This window comes from Artemia sp. Qi Xiang Cuo, chromosome 4, assembly GCF_049724085.1.
Source record: "Artemia sp. Qi Xiang Cuo chromosome 4, ASM4972408v1, whole genome shotgun sequence".
Lineage (NCBI taxonomy): Eukaryota > Metazoa > Arthropoda > Branchiopoda > Anostraca > Artemiidae > Artemia > Artemia sp. Qi Xiang Cuo.
This window is the reverse complement of record NC_142797.1, coordinates 89,247,403-89,269,134: the sequence shown is the minus strand read 5'-3', so window position 1 is coordinate 89,269,134 and position 21,732 is coordinate 89,247,403. Positions and strand designations below refer to the sequence as shown.

Sequence of the window (21,732 nt, the reverse complement as noted above, 5' to 3'; positions counted from 1 at the left end):
GAAATAGTTTTTGAGGAAACGAGATTCTTAATATGGTTGAATTGATTCTTACTCAGCGGTTCCCCGGCAGGGGGGAGGGGCACCCCCCCCCCAACAGTTTTGGCATTTGGTAAAATTTTTGCCGAGGTTCGCCACGATGCCCATTCTGAAAATTTCTGTTCCATTTCTGCTTCCATATAGCATGATTTAACGTATGTGTTTGATTCCCATTCACTACCCAATTTATGTGGATTCGGTAGCTAGTTCAGCCTAATTGAAAAATCGGTGATTTTACGTCTTTATTTGGCTTCCATTCGTTACCGATTTCGGCGGATTTGGTAGTTCTTTTGCACTAGTTGTAAATTTAGTGATTTAAGATGTTCATTTGATTCCCATTCTCTACTACAAAACGAATTTGGTGAATTTGTTTGTTCTACCCCGCTAGTTCCACTCATTTGTAAATCAGGTAATTTGACAGGTTCATTACAGTCCATTGGACTAATATTGTAACCCATTAAACACTGGCAAATTAAAAAACAGTTAGCAGTTAAAAAACAATCAAATTCGGTTGTTCTTCATGTCCTGGTCTGTCACTAAATTAAAAAAAAAAGAATTCTTGGCTTCTACCTGATCTGTAACCAAACTTGTAGAATTATGGGCGTTAGGCCCATCCCGGTATCGAATTGCATTGGTTAGTACTTTCCCTTACAAGATTCGACAATTTCAGCTGGTTCACATTCATTACTTTACTGTTTAGTTTGGCTATTAGTCAGAAATCCACCTGAAGAGGCTAACAGAGAATTGCAGAAAAATTGGCAAAAAGGCAGGAAAATTCAAAATGCAATTTTATGAAAAAAAAAATTCAAAAAAAGTAAAACCTTACATTTTGCGCAAAAACTTTAAGTACTTAACGGTTATATAATACACACTCAAGAATTTCGATCGCGAATGACACGAACATGAGAAGAAACTGGTCAAGCAACTTCTTTATACCAGAAAATTAGCTTTGGCTTGGTTGGAGAATAAATTGTAGCTACATCAATTTCAACCTCCATCCTCCCCTCGCTTCCCCTTAGAACCAATTCTGTATTTATCTGATGGATCAATAAGAGCTGGGATGTTTTGGCATAAAAATGCCCCCTTTGAGTATCTCCCTCCCTCCCAAACCACAAACAATCAGAGAAGCTCATTGTAAAAAGTTTAGGTGCCTTAAGTTTTGTTATTTGTTCATTGCTTACAGATACTACAGATGTTGAGTCCCCGTTCTTCGGCATCTTTGCTGATACAACGCCAGATATAAGTCATGCAGAGTGTTTGGTTGTTGGGGTACGATATATCGACGAAGATGGACTAGCTAGAGAGCGCATATTCTATATAGTGGAATTGAAATCAAAGAAATACCTGGATCATGCTAACGACATAGTACAGTGCATTCAAAATGCTAGTTTCAGTGAGGAGAAGCTGGCTTTTCAGTCGCACGACTTCGCCAGCAACATGTCAAGACGCTTTGAAGGAGTCCAAGCTCATGTGACCAGAATTTTCAAAAGGGAAATTCCATACTTTCGTTGTCTGGCACACCGCGAAAACAACATCGCGGAGCATGCTTGTGAATCTTCAAGCCTTGTCAAGAAAACGTTTGGCACTCTTCGAATTCTTCATTCCTTTTTCACTGGAGGCACTAAGCACTTTACCTATTACAAAGAGGCCATGGAAAAGGTCGAAGGCAAACTTCAGGTGAAAACTTTGTCAGAGACAAGATGGTGTGCCAAATATGAGGCTTTGCTAGCACTGTGGAGCAAGTTGCCAGAACTCACAGAGCTCCTTTTGACGATGAAAAATGATACTTTATTAGACACTGACAAAAGAAGTAAAGCCCAGAGACTCAGTATTGCTACTATGCGATGATTTCATCTACCACTGAGCTTCATGAGACTTTTGCTGAAACAAACGAACAGTCTCATTGTTTATCTCCAAGCTGAGAACCTTGACATTCTAGCTGCTACTCGATTGATGGAAGCAAGTTTAAAATTATTTGAAGACATCACTGATACAGACATCGAAAGACAGATTGAAGCATCGGTAATTATCACTGGGAGTATCGTTTTAAATCTGAACATGGAATCTAATCATCTGGAGAACTACAGCCCAGAAACAGACTTCAACCGCCACCACAGACCATGCTCAGTTCCAGTAAGATTTAGAGATACGACACCTTCTTCAACTGCCCGCCACTTGACATTCAAGGAGTTCTATACTCGGGAAATGCGATCAGTCATAGCAGTCCTTGTCTCAGAAATGAAAGAAACTGTCCGAGACACGAAAACAAAAAATTTTCTTATTGTTGAGTGCCTTGTCAACTATGAATTCACTGAGTGCGATAATTTCGTGCAAGCATTCCCCATACTGAATCTGATGAGAGAGGAATTTGAATCTCAACTACGTATCTTCATATACGATGCTGAACAACGGCTCATTGACAGAACATTCGAGAATGCTTTTACTATTGCGAAAGAACTGAAAAATACTCCCCCGTTGGTAGGGAAAGCATTCCAGACGGCGAAGACTGTCCCTGTGACATCAGCTAAGGGAGAAAGAATACTTAGCAAGCTGAAGTTAGTGAAAACAGTTCTTAGGTCTACAATGAATGAAGGACGACTTAATCACCGGCAGGCAATTAGCCTCTGAAGGTGATTTTTTGGCCCAGTTTGACTTATCTCAGATCGTTCAAAAGTGGAAAGGAATGAAAAATCGGCAAATTTATCTCCAATTATCATCTTAGACATATTATGCAATATCTAGATATTAAAATACATTTAAAGGTCAATTTTTTTTTCGGTTAAATCAAGTATCGATTTGGTAAAATCTACAGAGTTCGCCCCCCCCCCCAATGAAAAGAGGTTCTGGACATCCATGTTCTTACTAACCTATCTTTATTTTTCAAACAACAAATCAGAAGTCTATTTAATTCACAAGGCAATACTCATAATAAACTAGTAAGCAGTTAAAGAAAATTATATTAAGGTAAGAATCTCGTTAAAAAAAGGTTGATCAATATTCACCTATATTCAGGGCTGAGACAGAACGGGTTTCAGAACAGCCTCAGCCCTCTAGAGTGTCAAAAGTGAAGCTGATTTTCAATCCATTTATTTGAATAATATTCCTCCCAGCCCAAAATCCTTTAGTAAAACTACTAAAATATGCTGTAAAATTGTGTCTAAAATATGAAGGGCAAGCTAAATTTTAATTCTTAAGCAGATACACCAACAAAAACTTTACTAGCATTTCTTTCATTAATAATTAAAAAAAAAGCAATAAAAAAAAAAAAAAAATATCAAAGAAAAAAACTTTCCAGAAACACAAGCTTTTCAAAGTAACATTAAGAGCTGCATTAAACCAAAGACGTGCAGAAATACAGCAAAAAAAAAAAAATAACTAGAGGTACCGCTAGTAACATTTTGTGTATTTTGTTAAAAATAGATGAACTATGAAATATTAAAACTCCGGGGTCGACACAACCCCCAGGGCCTGGGGACATGCGTTGAAAGTTATGCCCTAGGGGCATATATGGTTCTTATAGAAAAGATGCTTGTATAAACTTCAGAGAGGGCTCATTTGATTGAAAATGAAAAGTTCTAGTTAACTTTTAAATAGTCAAAAGAGATCAAAGGGCAATTATCCCCCCCCCAACCCACGCCCTTTTTCCCCAAACCATCCGATAAAAATTTTGAGATAGCCATTTTTTTTAAATTGTTACAACATCAGATAATAAAACTCCGAGGTTGACACAACCCCATTTTTTTACTTTGATATTGTTTTGATACTTTGATGAACATTTGATTTTGAAAATAAAGTTGAATTTGAAATGAACAATTTTTAAAAACTTGAAATTTTTTGCAGTCAAAAACGAACAAAAATTAATTAAAAAAAAAACTTTCCGAAAAATAAGTTTTTAAAAGAAAAGTTAAGGCAATTTTAAACTTAATATCAGCATATAAAAATACTTATTAAAATACAAAAACAAAACGACCGGAAATTACTATTAAAGAATAAATGAAACCCAAAAACAAACGGAAATTAAATGAACAGTCATAGCAAAAAACATAAAACAAGTAATAATATCAATGAATAAATAAATCTTAAAGCGAGTAATGCTTAAATTTAATATGCAAATCAAGCTTAAAACGAAAAAAATATTTTGTTATTGAAGTATAAATGAAACCCAAAACGAACAGAAATTAAACTAACAATCAATGCAGAAAAACATATAATAGATACTAATGTAAATGAATAAATAAATCATAAAACGAGTGAAACTCAAATTGAATAGGCAAATCAAGCTTGAAACGAACAACAATTACAACAAACAAGAGTTTGGATATCACCTCCTTCTCTCACTGTATAAGTCTAAAACCTACTTCATCATTGGCGCTTTAGTGAAAACTATACATGTCTTGAGCAGTCTTGGAAAGCATAAACACAATTAAATTGAATATTTGATATATAATGATATTATTTGTTTAAAGATCTATCAGTTCAAGATTATATTTCAATGTAATTTTCATTTTCAACACTGTAAAAACTGGACAAGGAGATATTTGTGATATAATTGGTTTTCAGTGAAGCAACAGTGACGCAGTAGGCTTTTTGTTTTTACAATTAAGGAAGGGGGCACTATTCACACTCTTGTTTGTAGTGAAACTATATTTGCTTTGAACAATTTTTGAAAGAACTATTAAATTAAACTGAATATTTGATGTATAATGATATTAATTGCTGAAAGCCCATCAGTTAAAAATTCTACTGTAATTTTAATGTTTATTTTCAATATTAAGTACCAAAGAAAATATTTGTAATAAAATTCGTTTTCAGTATAGCGCCAATGACGCAGTAGGTTTTAGACTTTTACAGTGAGAGAAGGAGAGAAGTTTTTTTTAATTAATTTTAATAATTGAACATAAATCACAATCAAAGAATAAAGCGCACCAAAAAGGATTAGAAATTAAAATTAATAATAAAGCCAGGCCTAAAGCGAACGAAAATAAACGTCAGGCCTAAAGCGTCATTTTTACTTGACTGAAAGAAAAATATATTTTATTATTTGTTCCTTAATAACGTTAATAAATCCAAAATTGTTGAGACTTTAAGAAATAAATATCATTGAATATTAAGCAGTGAGTCCTCTTATCAGTTCTTTCAAGTTATTAAATAAAAAAAAAAAGTTTTTTTAACTGATAGTAAGGAACGACGTTAAAACTTAAAACGAACAGAAATTATTCCATATATGAAAGGGGCTGTCCCCTCCTCAACACCTCGCTCTTTACGCTAAAGTTTTTTATTGTGTAAAAATATATAGTTGTGAGAAAGTCAAACGTGAGCGGAAAGAGTGAGGCATTGAGGAGGGGACAGCCCCTTTCATATACGGAATAATTTCTGTTCGTTTTAAGTTTTAACGTCGTTCCTTACTTTCAGTTAAAAAAACTCGTTTTTTTTTATTTAATTTTTAGACGTTTTTGAATTAATGCAGGTTTTGATTTTGGCTCACCGTATATGAATAATTAAAACAAAATTTGAATGTTAATTTTACTTTTATTTGGTTAAATGGTTTTCTCGAAACTTGTTTAATTTTATTTACGAACGTTTTTATTTGTAATAAATATAAGTAGCTTACGAATTAACTTACGTAACGAACTTCTATATTCATATATTTTTAATACGTATATTAAAGGGTTCACCCCCAATTCAATAAATTGCTCTTTAAGCTGAACTTCGAATTTTGCTCCGATTCTTTAAAAAGAAACCCTTAATTACAAATTCTCTTAATTAAAATAAATAGCTCTTATGAAAGTAATAAAAAATATGTGGCTTTAAGAGCGATGGCATTGACTAGGGGGTGAACCCAATCATATACGTAATGTTTTCTGTCGTTTTAAGTTTTAATGTTGTTCCTTACTTTTGGTTGAATTTTTTTTAAACATAATTTCTGATCGGTTTTTTAAATAATGCTGGGAAATCCGGCGCCCCCTTAATAGCAATGTCCCTTCCCCCATGAAAACTTCCTTCATGGAAAGATCCTCCCACATAACCCCCGATCCCCCCCCCCCCACTACCATAAAAAATCTCCCCTGAAAACTTCTGTATACTTCCCAATAACCAATACTATATGTTAACATTGGGCAAAGTTCATAACTGTCAGCCCTCCCCCAGGAGACTTCGAGGGATTAAGTCGTCATAAAAGACATAGTTACCATATTTTCGACCATGCTGAACAAAATGACTATCTCAAAATTTTGATCGGGTGACTTTAGGAAAAAAATGATCGTGGGAGGCCTAGCTACCCTCCATTTTTTTGGTCACTTAAAAAGGGCCCTAGGAATTTTAACTTTTATTCCAATGAGCCCTTCCGCAATATTCTAGGACCATTGGGTCGATACGATCATCCCTGGGAAAAAAAAAAAAAAAACACGCATTTGTGATCTTTCTTCTGGCAAAAAATACAAAATTCCACATTTGTGCAGATAGGAGCTTGAAACCTCTGCAGTATGGTTATATGATACGCTGAATATGATGGTGTGATTTTCATTAAGGTTCTATAACTTTTATGGGGTCTTTCCCCCTTTTTTTGAAAATCAGCCAAATTTTCTCAGGTGCGTAACTTTTGATGGGTAAGATTAAACTTAATGAAACTTATATATTTGAAATCAGCATTGAAATCTGATTCTTTTGATGTATCTGTTGGTATCAAAATTCCGTTTTCTAGAGTTTCGGTTACCATTGAGCCGGGTCGCTCCTTACTTACAGTTCGTTACCACGAACTGTTTGATATATCTTAATTATCTAATTATTATCTAATAATTATCTAATTATTATTTAATTAATCTTAGCTATTATGAAGATTTTCACTCTTCTTTGTCTTGTAGTTGATGGGTTGACAAATTAAAATCATACTGCTTGAAATCAAATCGTTTTTGGGTAAAGAACAAAGGCTGCCATTGTGGACCGATTTCTCTACCAATCGAACCGAATTTAGAAACTGATTCAAAATTGAACTTATCCAAAATAGGCTCAGAGTACTCAAAATTGAGCCAAATGTATCAACCTGAGCCCTGAGCTCAAGAGACATCAAAATGCTCCTATCTACTCTTATCAAATGCCGTTTCTAGCCATATATATTAATTTTGCACTATAAGCTTGTGTACCATACGAGTCGTATGTTTTATTTTACGGGCATTAGGTTATTTTATGCTGATCTCATCCACAGCCAAGTGGATGATATTTCAAATTCAGCTCAGATATCAATCCACAAAATCTAAAGTTCATTCACTTAGACCTAGCTTTCCTATTAATATATAGCTCACCCATATTAACATATTTTGTCTTGAAAGATATATTTTGCCATATTAACATATTTTGAATCCCCCGACTGAGCTCAGATATCAATATCTGAAAGGTCATGTAAGGTTCATTCACATAGACCTACCTAACATACTTCACTGAAAATATTCACATAAATTTATCTGAAAAGGGATAGTTTACAGCAATACTTCCCTATCGGATTAGTTCCGGTACCAAGTTTACCCTAAGGTTACCTACAGAGTAGCTAAAGATCCCTCCCCTTGCCAATCTTAAAAAGCCTGAAAAACCACACGATATTTATCTTAATAAAACAAGCAACTAGCAAAGCTGTTAAAACTTAAAAAAATCTTTTTTCTTCGCAAAAAAAATTCACAAATTTTGGCAGGATGAACCCCTCAGACTAGAGGTACTTTAAAAAACAAACACAAATCTCGTCTTAAAAAGTAAAGTAAGAACTAGAGTAGGTAAAACTATTTTTAGAACTTGTAAGCAAGTATACATTTATTAATAAAATCGTCAATAGCAGACTTTTGCTAATTTTGTGGGAAAAAGCCAAAATATCAAACAATTGGACAATTTTACTACATATAGCCAATCGCCTTACGCGTAAAATTGTAAAACATATATTCCAATGTTCTAGACAGGGAAGGGAGTCACCAGCCCCCTCCCTAACATAAAAAGTGGACCAGCCTGTCTATAGAAATCAGTCGACTGATTTTTATAGTGCCAGATATTTAGACACGAGTTAATTTGGGAGGATGCAAAACTTTCCGATTGGTTAAGGAACTTAAAGAACAAGCAAATTATGCATTAATTGAGAGAAATTATTTATAATGTAATGATTAATATCTCAGGACTCTGAAACGACAAAAAGGCTAATGCCATGGAAGGACATCCTTGGTAGGAAAACAGCTTCCCAGCCTGTCTTCCAAGTCTCTTCGATCTAGAATTCAGACAGAAAAATATGGAATAAAAACATGCTTGAGAAGTTTTATTTGAGCAGAAAATGTTGACCTTCGTAAACTGACTTGAACTTCTCAATGAACTAGGCGCTAGGAACATAAATTCAAAAAAAAAAAAAATGAATTCATGTTAAAAAAAATTACAATTTAAATTTTAAGAAATTGAAATTTTAAAGAATAAAAACAAAAGTTTGGGGGCAGGTCATCTAAAAATAAGTCTTTGACAACATATTGAGTTTCACATTTAGGATACACACTGTAATTTTTAGTCTTATGAAATCAAAAACTATCCTGGTAGTACAATATTTTTGAAACTCAAAGTTTTAAAATCATTTGCAAAAATTTTGAACTTCTTGAACTGATTTGTACTCCTCAATAAATTAGGCGCTAGGAACATAAATTCTTACTCCCCAAAAAATTTAAACTTTTAAGAATAAAAACAAGAGCTTTGGAGCGGGTCATCTAAAAATGTGTCTTTGACTGCATTTTTGTGTTTCACATTTGGGACTCACGCTGTCATTTTAAGTCTTATGAAATCAAAAAGTATCCTGGTAGTACAATATTTTTGAAAATAAAAGTTTTAAAGCATTTGCAAATATGTTGAACTTCTTCAAATGATTTGTACTTCTGAATAAGCTAAGAGCATAAATTCTTACTCCCAAAAAAATTTAAACTTTTAAGAATAAAAACAAGAGCTTTGGAGCGGGTCATCAAAAAATGTGTCTTTGACTACATTTTGCGTTTCACATTTAGGACACACGTTGTCATTTTTAGTCACAGTTTATATAATTAGCAGTAAGTTTACCGCAGATGATTTCTGGCTCTTCATTCTCTGTGCGAACAAAAAGCTCCTCCCACTTATTTGTGCACTTATGGATTAGTGTGTATGCGTCAATCAATGAGAAATGGCTAGAAAGTGCATTATTCGTAATTGCCAAAGCAGAAAAAAACTTGGTGAGCCGGCCAAGTGGTTTGCAACTGTCCCATCTCACAGGTATGATTTAATTTATATACAAATTATGACAATCTATTATTTATATAAAGGTGGACTCAACTGTTTGGCATTTGCAGTGTTTTATAAAAAAGGGGGCGGGGGGTTGGTGAAATGTGTTAAAATAAGGAAATTTCTTCTTCTTCTAAGAACTGGTGAAACAGGTGTGATGGTTTCAGGGGCACATCCAGGATTTTTTAGGGGGGGCGCAAAATAGTTTGATTCGATAAACTTACGTTAGGAGCAAGTTTAATTAATGTAAACATGCGTTAATTAGGTAAATTACACTACTTTAGACTACTTTAGGGGGGTATCCCTCGCCCCCCCTCTGAACATGATGGTTTATCATTTTTTTTTCACGTCGTGATATTTATTTTCTCAGATTGTAGTTCCTGTGATACTTGAAAAGGCTAGTTACCTATTTTGGCGGAGAGCCTAGATAAGACTAGTTTCGTTTTCAATCAATGTTTTCATATGAAATGGGCAGACCTTTCCTAAACTTTAAACAATAAACACCTCTGTTTGAAAATCTTTGCACTTTGTGAATTTAGATAGCGATAAGGGTTCCTGATTGAGACCGATTGAGCCCACCACGTAATTTCCCTTTGAGAAAAAAATGATAAAACTTTTAAAACTGAAATATCAATGCGAAGCACCAAATATCATAATCAAATGTCATCGCTTTATGGCATTGTTCAAATAAAACTTATTTTTAACATGATTATCGTTGTAAATTCATTCTTTGTCTTTCTTTCCATTCTTAAACCAATGATATATTTATCTTTTGCATTATTACAGCCACTATATATACATTTATATACATTTATATGCAGTGTTACCGCCATACCAATTATTCTCCTTTCCTTTTTTATTCTTTAATAATAATTTCTGGTCGTTTTTAGTTTGAGTTATTGTAAGCTTCTAATTCTACTGATCTTAAGTTTAATATGGCCTTTACTTTTCTTTAAAAAAAACTTTCTTTTTCGTAGTATATATATATATATATATATATATATATATATATATATATATATATATATATATATATATATATGTATATATATATATATATATATATATATATATATATATATATATATATATATATATATATATATATATATGTATATATATATATATATATATATATATATATATATATATATATATATATATATATATATATATATATATATATATATATATATATATATATATATATATATATATATATATATATATATATATATATATATCGGAGCGTACAAACAGCTCCTCTCATTTGATCTGCCATCAGTGGTCCAATTTACCCTGGAATACGTATTTTGGCAGAAACTTTCTCAAAATGCCTTTGAAACCAACTTGAGACTTCGAAACCTATTTTTAATTCCTAAAAACATCTAATAATAACATTGCACTACTAATTACCGATTTTCATGTATGTATTGGAATAAATAAATTTAAAATTAGTTTCTTCAAAATTAGTGTTCCAACGTTGAAGCCAAGTTTCGCGTTCAAGAGAGATCTGACTTATCTACCCGTGAAAAGATCTAATGTCGTTTATGTTTATACGTTCTCTGGAGCACTCGCACCTCGGTCCGGGTTTTTATAATGGGTGAGATAAGGAAAAATCATACTGCTAATTATATAAACTGTGTTTTTAGTCTTATAAGATCAAAAAGTATCCTAGTAGTACAATATTTGTGAAAATCAAAGCTTCAAAGCATTTGCAAAAATGTTGACCTTCTTGATCTGATTTGTACTTCTCAATAAATTAGACGCTAGGAACATAAATTCTTACTCCCGAGAAATTTAAACTTTTAAGAATAAAAACAAGAGCTTTGGAGCGGGTCATCAAAAAATGTATCTTTGACTACATTTTGTGTTTCACATTTAGGACCCATGCTGTCATTTTTAGCCTTATGAAATCAAAAAGTATCCTGTTGGTACGATATTTTTGAAAATCAAGTCTGAAAATCAAAGTTGTAAAGCATTTGCAAAAATGTTGACCTTCTTGAACTGATTTGTACTTCTCAATGAACTACGCACTAGGAACATAAATTCTTACTCCCCCAAAAAATCCAACTCTTAAGAATATAAACAAAAGCTTTGGGGCGGGTCATATAAAAATGTGTCTTTGACAACATTTTGTGTTTCACATTTGGGACCCACGCTTGCATTTTTAGTCTTATGAAATCAAGAAGTATCTCGGTAGTACGATATTTTTGAAAATCAAAGTTTTAAATCATTTGTTTCAACGTTCTATGTTTTGGAACAGACACTTGCATCTTTTTTGGCACAATTCCGAGTATCATTTTAAGGCCGCCCAATCTACGTTTCCTATTTCTTTTGTGAATTGGGGTTTTCTTGGCTCAAGGAGTTTCGGTAATAAGATTCAGAACAATAAATATTGGTCAAGTCAGTATAACAATAAATAGGAATATTGTTTAATAGAAAACAGTTTACCAGCTTGGCTTCCAAATTTCTTCAATCAATAGTTCAGTTAGACAGAAAGGACACAATGTAGATTAGATCGCAATTTCTTATTGGAACAAAAAAAGTTTCAGTGATTGGTATTTCTCAATGAAATGAACGCTGGGAAAATAAATTCCTGCTATTCAAAGAAATTAAAATTTGAAATATTTTAGACACAAAAGCGTGGGATAGTTCATCGACCCCATACTTTGTGAGGCGTCTTTGAATACATTTTGTGCCTTTTTTTTAGAAACAATTTTTAGTCTTAAAAAAAAACGCAAATTATCCTGGTCGCACAATATTTCGTAATTAGAGTATTTGAAAACTAAAGTGTTAAAGCAATTTTTATTTTTACTGTTCAATCTTTTGGAACAGGGACACGCATGTATTAGCTCTATTCTGGATCCCATTTCAATGCGATTTTATTTCCTTTTCGTTTTTCTTTTAGGTATTGGGGGTCCCTTGGCTCAAGGGTCGGTAATAAGTTTTAAATCAATAGAATAAATATTGTAAATTTTTAGGGGCTTGCATCCCCAACTTAATTTTGTTATCCATCAACTCTGGTAAAGATATTAGATGAAAATTTCAAACAACTAGGAATTAAAATTTTTAGTCCATTTTCAGGGATACCACACGCACCAAACCCAAATGTTTTGAGTGAGTTACAGCCCTCCTGCCCCAAAAAGTTAAAGATGGCAGCTTCAAGTGTTTTTTTTGTGTTCTTTCGTGCTAGGATTTCGGAAGATCCCCGTTTAGTCAAAGTAAACGACGTACATTCTGAACAGTGCTTTTTTTTATCATTTCTTATCGAAATAATCAAAATACTATTCAAAATTAGAGGGACAAAACATCAGAACAATTTCTCTTGGCAGTACATATGCAACAATCAGTTTATCTCGACAGTATAAAATGACAGTTGTCTTTGGCACCTTTGCTATGGTGTTGATTGAATGAACATTGAGCTACATGATCATTTATTTAGTTTGCATCGCAAAAAAAATCCCGTTTCCAAATTTGAAGTATTTATTTACTGTTTCTGTTATTTTTTAAATTTACTTTTATTTTTAGGATAGTTCCTTACGAGCAAATGACTTCACGTCAATAGTGTTGCGATAAATTCCAATAAAATTTTAAGTTTGAAATACGGCATATAAAACTCTGAAGCATGGCTTAGGCCTGTATCGTTTTTTCTATCGCATCCGGTTTTTTCATTGACCGTTCTATTCTTGGTGGGGGTTTTTTCTAATTGCTACTAAGGCCACATTCAGAAGGGGGGGGGGTATGGGGTTCAACCCCCCCCCCCACGAATAAAGAAATCTGTCCCACTTGTAAAAACGTAATCAAAATGAATATAAACAATGTTTTACACGTTTTTTTAAAATTTCTTGTGCAAATTAAAAGACAAATTATGCAGTAAGTTCTACACAAATAATGTAGATGGCCAAATTAAATAATACATCGTTTTCACAACATAGACTTTAAGCTTTATTTCATATTTTGTCAATTGCAGTGTCCCCCTGAGTGGGCAACTCGACCTTAGCGATGTTTTCTTAGGGATGGCACGCCACAATTCTAAAAGACTTGATAACTACTGTATCGTTTCGACCACACGAAGGCCGTAAAAATTAAAGAAGGCAAACTAAAAACATCCATTGGAAACTAAAAAGTTTGTGAATTAATGTTAGGTCACTCTTGTCCTTGTTTTGACAGTTAAGGTTTGTAATCATTGTGAAACATGCAATTTTACAACAATCCTGTAGCTGTAATTTGCACTGGAATGACAAGATACTTATATCGTTGGATTCATTAATTTCAAATCTTTCAATCCTCGATCTAGAACTATGATATTACTTAGAATTTTTCTACGAGAATGATCTGAACTTGCTGAAAAATGTGAAAATGTACCTATTTTCGCAAGATTTCAGCGTAATTTTCAACTTTAAAAAACACAAAACAAATTTTCATAAATGTATTTTAATAAACATATAGAAGGGACTCCCAGCTGTCAAATAATATCAAAATGGTCGTCATGCGTTGAAACATTAATACTTTAAAAGTACAGAAAAAATAGCATAAAAACTTACAGAGGGAACTCGTAAAATATAAACATAAGGAACATGAGATAACGTCATCTAATATTTTCTCCCTTGCCGGATTATAATTTTCTTGTAGTTTTTATAAGTGTAAGTGTCTTTATTAGGTATCGTCAGCTTTTGGCCTAATTTTTTTTTAATTTAACCAGCCTACTGAAGAATTTAAATATGATTTTTTTTTTTCCAAGAGAACAGTCAAGATGGAATATGTCCCTGTCTGCCATATCTACTCTGATAAATAACCTAATATATTAACATAAATGCCATACCTTCATCACTAATATCGTCTATATCAGAATCGCAAGATACATAATAGATGGCATTGTTGTTTCTTCGTCTGAGATGTGGTTTTTCGGGCTCAGATGGCGTTAATTGTGCAATGGATACAGATTCTTTTTTGTTGTTTCCTATAGGTTGTTGCAACACCATTGCTGGCTTTTCGTCTTCCTGCATTGGTTCATTGGAAACAGGAGATAAGGTGACTGTATCCATCGCCATGGATATATCCTTTGTTTCAACAGATGTCAATATATCCGCTTGGTAATCTAGAATGGTAAAAGATATGGTTCTTTTAAAACTAGGCAAGGCTACTATTAATACAAAGTCTAGTCATTTTCCCTCATACTTAAAAATTGCATGCTTAACATTGCATGTCTTCTTAAAGACACGCCCCTAAATGAAGAAGCAAATATGAGATCACTAGCAATTTAATTATTTTGTTTTGGTAGTCATTCAAAATTAAGTTTAAATAATTTATTATCCCTTATTTGAGGAACGAATGGAAAATTAAACATGAACGTCTACCAATTCATTTTTTTCAATATTCACAAAGCATCATATTTACACATGGACAAAATTCAACATCTTTCTGATCATAAATGAACTAATTTATAATAAGTGCATATATAGGCTACATGTGATCTAAAGATAACCAGTCTAGAGGAAGTGAGATTTATTATGTGAAGATGGAAAAAAGGGAAAAGTTGTAGAAATTTGTGCTGTGATTCTGGTAAGGAAAAATTAACCGACATTGTCTTAAGTTGTAAACTTATTTCTTTCAAAAAAAAAAACATTATTTAAACTACAAACGAAGGACGGGAGATCAAACAAGTCAAACAAATTAGATATTTAAATTCTTTTTTGTAAATCTATCATCGAATATGAATTGAACATTTATCTTAATGAACATCAATTATAATTGTTACAATTGATGTGGCTATAGTGGGTCAGTTCTACTAAGTTAAACTAAGTAATACTCAACACATACATCTAATCTGAAGATAGTCAGCCCAGGGGAAGTGGAAATAATTCCATCAAAATGAACAAAGTGAAAAATTGTAGAAAATGATGTCATGATTCTAATTACGGAGAAGTAATACTTAAATTTTTTCACAAAAGAAAAAAATATTACTTATACTATTAACACTGCTGCGGTTAAGGTAGGAAATGAGGTTAGCAGCTGGTTTTGTATTAAATCAGGAGTTAAGCAGGGTTGTGATCCATCTCCCTTTATATGGATCATTTTGATGGTCTTTGTCTTAAGGAGCACAGGAAAGGCAATGGGAGACCACGGAATCAAATGGGGAGGAGAAACTATTCTGGACTTAGATTATGCTGATGATTTAAGCATCCTAGATGAAAGTGTGAGCAAAATGAATGAATTTTTAGAGGTCTCGCGAGTTCAGGGTGCTAGAATAGTGTTGAAAATTAATGTTAAGAAGACTAAGTCACTAAGGCTAGGAATAAGTATAGATGAAAAGGCGAAGTTGGGCAATGAAAAGATTGATCAGGTGGACAGCTTCACTTACCTTGGTAGTATTATTAGTAAAGATGGTGGGAGCAGTGAAGATGTCAAGAGTAGAATAGCCAAGGCTCAGGGTGTTTTTTCACAGTTAAAAAAAGTTTGGGAGGATAGGAAGACGAGTCTGCAAACTAAGATTAGTATATTAGAAGCTACAGTGATGACAGTGGTCAAATATGGCTCTGAAGCATGGGCGCTCTGAAAAGCGGATGAAGATTTGCTAGATGTTTTCCAGAGAAATTGCTTAAGGATTGTTCTGGGTAGGCCTACCCGGCTGACTGACCGTTTTCAAACAATAGGCTATACGAAAAATGTGGTTCAATACCACTCTCTAGGGCTATAGTGAAAGAAAGGTTGAGGTGGCTTGGGCACGTTTTGCGGATGAAGGATGACAGATTGCGGAAGACTGTTCTTTTCGGCCAACCGTCTAGAGCTAAACGGAAAGCAGATCGTCCTTGTCTAGGGTGGGAAGACGTCATAAAGAAAGATTTAAAGGAAATGGGAACTTCATGGCCGGGCGTAAAAAGGGAGGCTTTGAATAGATTGGGATGGAGGAAGAGCATGCGTAGATGTGTTGGTCTCAGGCGGCTTGGTGCTGCGTTGAGTTGTTAGTAGTAGTAGTAGTACTATTAACACAGGACAGTAGATCAAACGGGTCAAACAAAATAGCCAAATAGGTTTGTAGTTCCATCACCGTACATCTATTACATCTAGTACATCTATTGTAAAACATACTTTTTAATGTATATTAACTAAATTTATTACATTTGTCAAGGCTATGTTCCGTCGGTTCTAATATGCGTTTAACCCCTCGCCCTCCTTATGCTCTTACACTAAGTTAATTACATTTAGGAAACACTACGGTCAAACTTTTGAATGAAATTAAGATTATGAGTAACCGCAGGGCGAACAATGTATTTTACCGAGTTGAACTTTGAAGCTCCAAATTTATGATTGAGCAATTAGTGTATTAGCAAACGTTAATTTGAAAAAAAACTTCCGTCGATATAAGCTTCAAATGAAAAGGGGGGCCCCTGCCATGCAGCTTTTCCCTCTATTTACACCAAGTTTTACAAGTGCTTTCCTGAAAGCCGTCTTCATTTAGTCTTTAAGGTGCAAACACCTTCGGACATATTGAACTTGAATTAATTCAGTGGCTGTACTTAATTTTGTGACCGGTCTTTCAAGATACTTTGCTACAAACTAAAAGTGTTCTGCTCAGCTGACCTCGATTTAAGATATTTATTTAAAATTTGGACAAAAAGATATTGCATTTAAACCGGTTTCAAGTAAGTGATAATATTAGCCTAAGTGCGATTGACAATGGACTCTGGCACTCGTTGCGAGTGATCCCTCTTACTCTTCAATAAATATTCAAATACCTCTGAATGCTGTAGCCCCTGTGTCTAAAGGTTTGCTCTTGGGTGTCAACAAGAAAGCACCTATGATAAACCATCCAAGTCATATACCTCTGCAAAATGAACTGATAAAGCAGGGTAATTCTACCGGCGAGGAATCTGTAGATTTGATGTGTGATTTTTCAAAAACTTTGGAATTGTAGATGGGATTTCTCATGTGATTGTGATCTCTGCCCTGTTTTTATTAGCGATGCATTTGCAAATGGCCGTGTAAGTGTAGAATTTGCCGTGTAAATTTACTGGAAATCCTGTGCAGAGAGTAATGATACCTGGAAGCGCTGCAGAAATTGCTACAGCAAAAGACATAATGAGGCTGTTTATTGATCTTGATCAGAAAAGTTTCAAGTGGCTTGCAATAGTGCCTCACTCATTCAGAGACTGCCCTTTATTAAAGTCTGATTCTAGCGTACGCTTGGATCAGCTTGTTAGTGACTATGGCAGAAAGCTAGAGAAGTCTATTAATTATCTTGAGAGATTTGAAAAAGAAATACAGTCCTTGTTGTTGAAGAACCCAGTCTCCTTCCGTTATCTTTAAATACATCTAATTAGTCTTCCCTCCTCGACAGATCTTATATAGTAGAGGCTATTGCCATGGCTCACCGGCCAGCCTCGTTACATGACCCTGTTTCCAGACTGACCAGTTCGGCCTGAGCTATATCAGAAAAATAAAAAATACCAGTGATTTGATCTCTTTTACTGTAGTGACTGAACCTGGGAAAAAGTTCTCCTCTGATCTAAAGGGTTCTTCCCTGGCTATGTCATTAGTTCAAGAAAGCAATCCGTGGTGTGGATATAGAGATTGACTGGATATGACTTGATTGGATATGGAGAATCATGAGTTCTACAGAATTGAGAAAGAACAAGTGCTTCCCAAACGATGTATTGTATATCAAAATTTCTCCCACATTGGAAAGAACTGTGATTCTGCTGCTCTGGACTGCGTTCATTGCAGTGGAAACCATAGATCATTAAGGATACTCCTTACGATAACCTGATTTGTTGCCCGAATAACTGTAACTCGAATAAGTGTCAGTCTTACAGCTTCGGCTGCCAGCTGCTCTGAAAAGGTTCTTAAATGACTAGTGTCGACAGTTGCGCCATTTAATTTAAATGAAGGTTTTGCCAAATTTGCATGGCAGAATGGACTTGTTTCTGAAAATAGTTCAATGCTATGTTTGCAAGACCACCATTTGTCAGAAAATTCGTTGAATATGTTAGGTTCATTTACAAGTTTACATATTTATATATTATATATTAATATAAAATTTCATTTTTATATACTTTATATTTATATATTATATTTACATTTATAGTTCCTGCAAGGCCTACTGGATGCCGACCAGCGGGGGTATTGCTACTTTTGTTCCTAAAGAGTTTAGTGCTGTTTGATCTTGCGCTGATGAGTCTTTTCTTGCTTGCAAACTTTTTGTTTGTTTTTATCAATTGTTATTTGCCTACTGATTATCGCGATGATTTGCCTTTTGACGCATTTACGTTTGCTTGCCATAGACATGGTAAATTTACTATCCTATTAGATTCGAGTTTTCGTATATTTATTTTTGGTAATTTTAACTTGTTAATGTAAATGAGCGTGGTAAAATTCTATTTTCGTCTTTACCAAATTTAATATTCGCTTTAAGTCACATGATTTTACCATTTCCAAATTCTCATTATCTTTAATTTTGCCCCCTCGTTTATGGTAAAAGTTAACCCGGTTCTACCACTAAGTCATCCCACATTTTTTGGAACGTTCGTTGAATATGTTAGGTTCTTTTACAAGTTTCGGAAACCCAATTCAGTTTCGGACAACGTTCTCTGCAATCCATAATTATGTTTCTGACCCTAATTCTTTTCCTGTTCGTCCAAAACAATTTGACAGAGCTATATGGGATACAATATTGATATATGAATAAATATGATATTTATTTTTAAAAGGATAAAGTTGAATCTTTGGTTTGAAACGTATTTCTATTTCGTTTGATTCTTTAATGGGTGAACGTCGTAAATTAAAACCACAATCTTTTAAAGATGAGTATGAGACCCAACCAAACCATGTCAAATTGGCTCAAACTTCTTTTTTCTTCTTCTTTTGGCTTTTTTAAATCTTATCCTGAATTCTGGTAACGTTTCTTCCTTTTTTAGGGATTGGGCGGTATTTCTTATACCCAAATCCGGTAAAAGAGATCTCCAATCTTGTGATTCTTATAGACCAATAACGAAGGGTTCTATAATTGATAAGCTCTTAGAATTGGTCTTAATCAAATAGGCTTCAAAAAAGAAATCGGCTGTGACCGTAAACTTTGATTCAATTATTAATGAGTCAAGGTCTCTGGCTCCCCGCTTTATAAACTTTTAATTGACATAGAAGGATACTTTTACAATTTTCACATGCTTTAGCTATTTCAGCTCTGGTTAGACGTGGGATTCTCCTTTCTGTGGATAGCGTTCTTAGATCCTAATATTCGGGGCTTACAATAAAATCCTAAGAATAAAAGGATCCTAGAATAGAATTCCCTTGTATATTTAATGTGTTTGGCGGAGTGTCTTCGTTCACTATCTAAGGCGTTTATCTCTCTCGGGCGGGATGTATCGTTTATTGCTTGTGCTGATGATATTGTTTAAATAGCGACGATGACCAAACTGCTTTTCCATCAGAAACAGAAAAATCAAGTAGAACAATAGGAATGTTTTTCGTAAGAGAGTGGAACTTTAACCTTAAATGACTATTTCGACGCGATATACAAGGGCCGTCATAGGAAAACACAAATGAACATATAAAAGAAAACTATTTAAAATACGACCATTCAAACTATTTATTTTAAACGGTCCCAGCATCCTCACTTCAAAAACTTTTAGTTTTAATGACCGTATTTTAGTGTAAGTTTCTTTTGTATATCCTTTTTTTTGCTGAGGACGGTCGAAATATTTATTTAAGGTTAAATTTCCACTGTCTTACGGAAAAAAAAACTCTTTATTTTTCTACTTGCTGTTTGCCTTGATGATGTTATTTTATTGAGTCGTTCTAAAGGTGGTCTTATTCAAAACTTTATTACCCTTTCCAGTAAGCTTAAAGATAGAGGCATATCTAGCACTGTTATAAATTACCCATATTTTCCAATCAATGGTAATAAATGACTTGAATTAATTTACGACAGGAGTACTTCATTTCCAGTTTTTGATACTGCTCTTTATCTTGGATTACCTTATTATGCCCTCAGCTTGAGATTCGAAGGCGATACTAATTTCAAATATTCAAGAAAAAATTAGAAGCCATTTGTTTTATTAACACAGATTTCATTATCTCTCGTCGTAATATTGTAGGTTCTCTTTTTAATTCAGTTGCCCTCCTAAATGTTCTCTATTATGCCCTTTTTTTAAAGATTATGAAATCTGTGAATTTTCTTCAATTTGCGTTTGCTATTTTAAATACTGTTAACTTTTATTTGGTTTTCCAATTTGTTTTAGTAAGATTATGAAATCTGTGAATTTTCTTCAATTTGCGTTTGCTATTTTAAATACTGTAAACTTTTATTTGGTTTTCCAATTTGTTTTAGTAAGATTATGAAATCTGTGAATTTTCTTCAATTTGCGTTTGCTATTTTAAATACTGTTAACTTTTATTTGGTTTTCCAATTTGTTTTAGTAAGATTATGAAATCTGTGAATTTTCTTCAATTTGCGTTTGCTATTTTAAATACTGTTAACTTTTATTTGGTTTTCCAATTTGTTTTAGTAACTCTGATTTAAGTTTGTGATTTACAGTTAAAGATTCGTTGGAATTAGCTAGAATTAAGACAGATACTGTTTATCGCAAGTCTAAAAATATTCTCTTTATGCACAACCTCTCCCCCTTTTTTCCAGAATTTAAATAATGTTCCATATTTTGCTTTTTATTACATATTTCATTCAGTGTTGTTATTAAGCCTATTCTAAATCAATATTGTATATTCCGTAGAAAGGGGTAACTTTGAACGTTAGGGGTAACTTTAAACAAAATCAGTAACAAACATTAACCGCTCTCTATCACACAACAGTGGAATTGCTCGTTCGAACTTATTACTAGATTATCGCTAGATGGCGTCTGAATCAGTTGGTAGTTCTTGAAATCAGCATCGGACAAAATTTTATCTTGTTAATTGCAAGAGAATTTGAGCTGTTCAAAATTGGGAAAAAGTGCCAAAAGTAAGTTACCCTTTTTTACTTAGCTAAACTAGGACTTTCATTTTGACATTTTTCTATAGCTGAGGAGCCGAAAGGTTAGGTTTTCTGGTAAATCTCTTCCTAATTCCATAGGTTCAATATGGCGGCAGTGTTCAATGTTTCCCGCAAATATTTTGTTTTTTCGGGGTAACTTTGAACATTTGTTCAAAGTTAGCATTGTCTTTCTACAATATGGATTTCAATGTTCTCTGCTGGCCAATTGTTAAAATTTGCGTTGAATTGGTGTAATAATAATAATGTTTATTTTTAACCCACTTTTAAGCAAAACAAGTGGAGTAAATTACACTAATAAGATTACACTAAAAGTGTTTGCTCTGCTGTTCAGACCTTTAGGAAACCATTGCGAATCTGTTGATCCCAGGAAAACGTAAATCAAGTTCAGCTGCTAAACTTGGCTTTAACTACTGATTACATTTTGGACCACTTCCTAATTCTTTAAG

General features: G+C 33.6%; 1 protein-coding gene across 1 annotated transcript in view; it reads right to left on the bottom strand.

Annotated features, from left to right (window-relative positions):
• LOC148953607 (uncharacterized) overlaps nt 1–21,732 on the bottom strand; it is a 47,667-nt gene that overhangs the window by 6,994 nt on the left and 18,941 nt on the right. Inside the window, exon 6 of the mRNA XM_089088607.1 lies at nt 14,123–14,398. Coding sequence (XP_088944733.1) covers nt 14,123–14,398 — 276 coding nt within the window. The remainder of the gene's footprint in view (nt 1–14,122; nt 14,399–21,732) is intronic.